The sequence below is a fragment of the Globicephala melas genome, chromosome 11 (assembly GCF_963455315.2).
Source record: "Globicephala melas chromosome 11, mGloMel1.2, whole genome shotgun sequence".
In the NCBI taxonomy this organism is placed as follows: Eukaryota; Metazoa; Chordata; class Mammalia; order Artiodactyla; family Delphinidae; genus Globicephala; species Globicephala melas.
The window spans coordinates 63,225,118-63,231,328 of record NC_083324.2 but is presented as its reverse complement, the minus strand read 5'-3'; the positions used below and the strand labels follow the sequence as shown (position 1 = coordinate 63,231,328).

Genomic DNA, 6,211 nt, shown 5'->3' with positions numbered 1-6,211 from the left:
AGAAGCGGAAAGAGGTCTTACCCTGCCGTCACCAGTCAACGCCTGAGGGGGACTCGCTAAAGCAAGGGAGGCCCCAACACCGGCACGAGGTTCCACTCAGCCCTGTCTTTCTGGGGCGCAAGGATAGGGGCCACGACCCCGTCTAGCTTTCCACAGAGGGGAGAAGTGTGTTTGGAACATGTTTTCCACCCCAGACCCAAGAACAGGAGCCAGCAGGAAAGGGGGCAGGGGGAGCGTGAAGGCCCCAACACCCTCCCCCACGCCACGAGGCAGGCCCTGAGGCTGCCGGTGTGCTGCCAGAACAGGGCTAGGGGCACACCTGCTCCTTGAGCTCGTTGAGCTGGGCAGTGAGGTGGGACACCAGCTTCATGGTGGAGTTGAGCTTGTCCTGAAGAATTCGGATCTCGTTCTGCTCCCCCTCCCCCTCGTTGCTCACCAGTGACATGGCCCGCATCCGGGGGAACCAGTCCAGGTTCTTGTTCTGAAAAACATCACCAGTGGGGTGAGCGAGCTTGGGTCCAGCCTAGGAAGGCCTTGTTTAGAAAAGCAGTTGTGTGGGGGGAGCCTGCTACCACACCCTTGGCCAAATTACTCCCCAGGGATGTGTCACGGGAAAATCTGAATTGACCTGTGTCCTCCCCGGGGCCAGAGTGAGCTGGCAGTGACCCTGAGGGGGCGGGGAGGCCACAGCAGAGACAGGCCAACCTCCGTTAGACAGCCCGAGTCTCCCCCTGGTACCAACACCACCTGTTTACTCTCCTAACACCCTGCGAGCGGTGGAAGGCAGGCCTCTGCACCCAGACCCTGCCTCTCCTCCCTCCCTTCCTTCCTTCCTTCCTCCCGCCCCGACAGCACACCCCACACCCCAGGAAGATGCCAGTCAGACAGATGGTGCGTTGAGGGAGCAGAGCTCTGCTGAGGGTGGCTGGCATCTGACACGTGAGGCAAAGCCACGTTTCCCGGGACAGAGGCAGAGCGGAAGGGGACACCGAGCAGCTTTCTAGTTCCTTGTGGCAAGCTCTGAGTTCTCAGATCAACAGATAACACCTGCGCTCAAAGACCAATCCAAATACAGACTCAAAAGACGCACAGAACCTCCCCCCACACCTTTCTTTCCTTTTAGGCTGCATTTTCTCTAATGTGCAATAATCTTAAGATGCACTACATCTGATGGGACTGATGGCATCCTTTACCCTAAATGCGCCCAGACCTTTATTACTCACTGCCTTCACTCCCTTCGCTCCTGCATTGGAGTGACGGTTGATTTCTCCTAAGTTTGACAGTTTATAGTTCATCCAGACGCCCTCTTGGCCTGCGACCACCCAGGCTTCAGAAAGCTGCCCTCCCTCTCACCCAGCTAGAAAAGGCCCCTCAGAAAGGGCCACCGAGCAGCCGCCACAAGCAGGGCCACCTCGCCTCAGGCACCCACGGGCCCCGGACGCCATGCGCGTCCTCTGGGGGCTTTTTTCCGGAGGCACCCCTGCAGCACAGCAGCTGGAGGGGCTCCTGAGTAGCCGAGGTCGGCTCCAGCTGTTCCTTGTCCCCTGCTGCCTGTTAACAAGTGTCCACAGCTGTCCTGACCACCCCCCCTCCCCGGGCCCACACCTTGATCATCTGGGCCACGTAGCTCTCGGGCCCTGTGTAGTCCGTCTTATTCTTCACACGGACCAGCACAATGAAGTACAGGTAGTTCCACATGTTGTGCTCGAACTTGATGTGCTCCTCAAATGACACCGTCTTGTTGTCAAACTTGTCCCTCTCCAGACCTGCGGAGGCAGGAGGTGGGGGTGAGGGTACAGCAGGCACGGCCTCCCGATGCAGTGGGGACGTTGTTCTTGGGCTGAAAGTTCTGATGAATGCAGGCGACAGCCCACTCTGGGCTCTTTAGGTCACTTCTATTTAGAGCAGCAGCCACACAGCCATGGAGCCCCCGCCCTGCCGCAGCACAGAGGGGACCATGGGAGCAGACGCCAGGATCCCGGGGGCCGGGGAGCCGGAAAAGCTTGGATGAGGGTCCTGTCCTACAGGGGCCCACCTGCTTCTTTGCCTGCGGTGGCTGTGAGGGGACCTGCACCTCATACATAGGGGGTGGGGAGAAAGGCCCTGGACTGAGACCAGAGGTTTGAGGCCACTGACCAGGCTCGTTTCCTCATCTGAGACCCAGAGAGTTTAAAGGGAGGATTTCTGAGGCCCTTTCCCACTCCCTTCTATGACTCCAAGTTCGGGTAGGGTCCTGTTCTCCCCAGTTCTGGGATGAGAGAACAGCCACCAAGCCGTTGGCCCCAGGGCAGGGCTCCCCGGCGGCCACAGGAATCTGGGAAGGGCCAGACTGAGGCCGACAACGACGGCCACGGCCTCCTCAGGCAAGAGCCCAGCCTCACCACAGATGAAGCACGTGGTCTTGAGAATTTCTTCCTTCTTCTGCTTCTCACTGCGCAAGTCGGCAAAGGTGTCGATGATCACCCCAAAGATGAGGTTCAGCACGATGATGATGACAATGAAGAAGAACAGAAGGTCGTAGACCACGCGGGCCGGGAAGAGAGACTCCTACGGGGGGAAGGCAGGGAGGCTGGGGTCAGCAGCCCCCATCGGAAGGGAATAAGGGCATCTGGCTCCCAGGGCCCTGAAGACGGCAGAGAGGACCCAGCCTCACCACACAGAATGAGAATCACAATCAGAGGCCCTGAGTGTGGATGAGGACTCAGCGGCCGGGATGAGGCCCTCGAGGAGTCTGGCGTGGGGAGCCAGGCCTGCGGGCATGGCCCACCCCTGACTGCTGGTTAGGGGAAGAGCAGCTCTGAACTCCTCTGCCTGCCCTCAGGACACCTGGTCTCACTCGTTCTAGAAACCCTCTGGCCAAGGAGAAGCTTCTCACCCTTGTGCCACTAGGGACAGACTGACATTCTGAGAACGTGGGGCTGCCCGAGCCAAACCCTGAGGCCTCCTTATGGAGCCAGCCCGGCTTCCCCACCCTGCCTACCCTGGCTGCGGGCCAGGGCTGCCTCTCAGATGAAGCCGCTGTGGCCGGGGACCCGCCCGCTGCCTGACTCACGGCTTCCCTAGCCGGGGAAAGCCGGGTGCCAAGGTCTTTCCTCAGAGCGTCTACAGTGAGCTGGTGGGGATGCCTGGGTAGACAGGGGCCTGGATAGCTCAGCTACACCGTAACCGCACGGGACTGGGCGGGACAGCGGGGAGAAGGGGACGCAAAGGTGCAGGGACTCGCAACCCCGAAGATGGAGGGAGGCCAAGCTGCTCTGCTGGCCATGACCTGAAGGCGGGGCTGGGCCCCCGTGGACTGGGGAGGGGGCAGGGGGCGCTCACGTCTTTGGAGGGCTTGCGGAGAATGTCGCCCACACCGCCACCATTGCGCAGCCCGTGGTTCATGACGGTGACGATGCACATGAGCAGGGTGTCACAGGCCCGCTCCGTGCTGTCCAGCTCCTCATCCTCTGCAAGCAGGGCATGTGCTCAGCCCCGGGCCAGGCCACCTGCCTCTGCCCCCACCGCACCTGACTCCCAGGACGCACTGCCCTCACCTGCCAGGACCTCGGGCACCACGACCCCTGAGACACAGTCCATGTTGTCCCCACTGCAAGTGTCCACAAATGTGGCAGCTCCATGTGGCATCCCCAGGGGGCTGGCTGGAGGGGACAGGATCAAGATCAGGAGGTGCAAGGACTGTCCTCATCATCTCCCCAGTTCTGGGCCCAACATCACATCCTCCAGGAAGCCTGCCCTGATCCTACCAGTTCCCCACTGCCTGGCTACAGTGAAGGGTCTCCATGTACCTGCCCCCGCCGGGCTGTGCTCCAAGGGCCAGGAGGGGGGTCTGCACCCCTAGCCCTGGCGCACCGGCAGCTCCCACAAGTACCGAGTTTAACATGAACCACAGGATCTTCAAACAAGAGCAACCCAAGGCGCTCCCACTCCCTCAGTCTGTCCAGGGAAGAGGGAGGCAGTGAGCTAGACCCCCACCCAGAACCCAAGAGGAGAAACTGAGGCAGGGGGCCTGGTGGGATAAGCTTCCAGGCCCTGGTCCCAACTCCAGCCACTTGTGCAGGCCCCTCATCCCCACACGCCCGCCCAGGAGAGGCGCCCCCAGACCTCTGGAGTGGTTGCTGGGCAGCCGGTCGACCTCGAGAATGAAGTCATCCTTGAGGAAGAGGAAGCCAACAATGGAGAAGAGGTAGACCAGGATGAGGGCCAGCAGGGCGGTCAGCAGGATGGAGCGGCCGTTGCGGGTCACACTCTTGATGACATTGAACAGCGTCTCTTCGCGGTAGATGAGGTCAAAGAGCTGCAGGGCAGAGATGGGGCCGCCGCTGGACCCACGGGCTGCCTGCCTACCAGTGGTTCCCCCCGCCTCCCCCAGCGGCATCTGCTCTTGGGCAGGCGGAACCAGGCTGGCGGGCCTGTTGGGGCCGTCGTCTCTGAGGAACCTGGAGTTCCAAGTCCCGGGAAACGGAGAGGTCCAGGAGAAGGCTAGAGGGTGGAATGGCCAGCGCATACCACATGCAGCAGGAGAAGGATGGCCAACACTTACGGTGTGCTTGCTATGTGCCAGGACACACTCTACACAACTGTTGTGTGTTAGCTCACTTCATCCTCACAGTTATTCTAAAGGGCAGGTGCCGTTAATTATCCCCATTTTACAGATGAGGAAACTGAGGCACGGGCAGTTAAGAAACCTGCCCAAAGTTACACAGCTAGGAGGGGCCACACTGGGATGTAAACCCAGATGGTCTGGCTCAAGAGTCCAGGCTTGGACCCCCACTGTACAGGGGAGATGGGGCCATGAGTAGATATCAGGGCCTTGAAGGCCAGGCTGGGGTCCAGCGGAGGAGGACACTGGAAATCCACTCCTCCCAGCCCAGCAGCAAGAGGCCTGGGGATGGGGAACTGTTAGCAACTGGCAGGAAGCCCCAGCTGCCTGCCCCTGCCCCTGCCCCTGCCCAGCCCCACCCACGCCTCACCAGGATGCTGTAGAAGAGCTCATGGGCAAAGAGGCCCAGGACACTCGTCAGGATGTAGCCCACGTGGTACAGGAACTCCATGTCCATGACCATGGCCTTATAGCCCCGGATGAAGGTGCCACGGTTGCCCACGAAGCTCACCACGAACACGATCTTGTTGGTCAGCTGTGGGCAAGTGCAGGGCATGGGGGTCAGTGCCCTACCACCCACCCTGAATCTCTACCCCTGTTGCCAGGCCCAGCCGGTGCCTAGAGCAGAGGCGAAGGCTGGGTCTTCAGGGGAGTGGATCTGAGCTGGTCCTGCTCATCCTGGCAAACACAGCCTTAATGAAAATGCTTCCTGAAATGCATCTGGGCTTCTGGGACTAGAATAGAGGAGAAGCCCCTTGGGTCCCCAGCTCCAGGAAGAAAGTGAGATGCAGATAAACGAGAATGGGTCAGAGAAGACCGTCCTTAGCCTTTACGGTGACTAGGCAAGTTAGGAAAAGGCACCCCCCACGGGCTCGAGACACTTTATTTCTACCTGTCAGGAAACTGTCATAACACATAAATCTTTGATGTCCTCAATATGCCTTCAGGCAGTGCACAACTAACACTGGGAACCCAGCAGCCCTGAAGCTGGTGCTCCAAAGCGGCTCCCGGCTGGCTGGCTCTGAGTGCCTGCTGCCCCGAGTTGTCCAGGGGAAAGAGGAGACAGAGTGGTCCCAGCCTCGGGTCTATAATGAGCTTGGGATCCCAACACAGGGACCAGGGGGAAGGGGCAGAGCAGCAGGCCAGCTTCGGGTCCAGCTGCGTGACAAGCCCAGGAGGGGTTGGGGGTGGGCGGTGGGGGCCCTCTGGCACTCACGTTGAGGGCACCCAGGATGTTGAGCGTGGGCCCAATGCCCAGGTAGTAGATGGAGCGCAGGATGAGCGCCACGATGAGGGGGCGGATGCTATAGCGCTTGGTGAACAGGGCCGCGATGGAGAAGCAGATGAGGATCCAGAACAGCAGCGAGATGAGGGGGGAGCCCAGCACACCTGGGGGCAGGGAGCAGGGACAGGGCGGCTTGCTCAAGCCCACCCACCCAGCAGACCCCCAGAAGCCACCCCTTTCTGGGAGCCTTCCCTGTAAGCTCCTGCTCACCCGGCTGTAGGGCCCCGCCCATCACACCTGCATCTGGAGGCCTAAGGTAGGAGGCCCTCTCCATCTGCTGCTACCGTAACTGGTCTCTGCCTTGTATGTGTGTGTGCTGTCTC

General features: G+C 60.4%; 1 protein-coding gene across 4 annotated transcripts in view; it reads right to left on the bottom strand.

Moving 5' to 3' along the window:
- The window catches only part of ITPR3 (inositol 1,4,5-trisphosphate receptor type 3), a 67,775-nt gene that overhangs the window by 2,268 nt on the left and 59,296 nt on the right, over positions 1-6,211 (bottom strand). For all 4 annotated transcript variants that reach the window (XM_030871042.2, XM_030871043.2, XM_060307546.1 and 1 more), the window contains 8 exons: positions 5,820-5,992; positions 4,974-5,138; positions 4,105-4,297; positions 3,537-3,641; positions 3,322-3,449; positions 2,382-2,547; positions 1,606-1,766; positions 320-481 (listed from right to left, as the gene is read on the bottom strand). In XM_030871042.2, the coding sequence (XP_030726902.1) occupies positions 320-481; positions 1,606-1,766; positions 2,382-2,547; positions 3,322-3,449; positions 3,537-3,641; positions 4,105-4,297; positions 4,974-5,138; positions 5,820-5,992 (1,253 nt within the window). The remainder of the gene's footprint in view (positions 1-319; positions 482-1,605; positions 1,767-2,381; positions 2,548-3,321; positions 3,450-3,536; positions 3,642-4,104; positions 4,298-4,973; positions 5,139-5,819; positions 5,993-6,211) is intronic.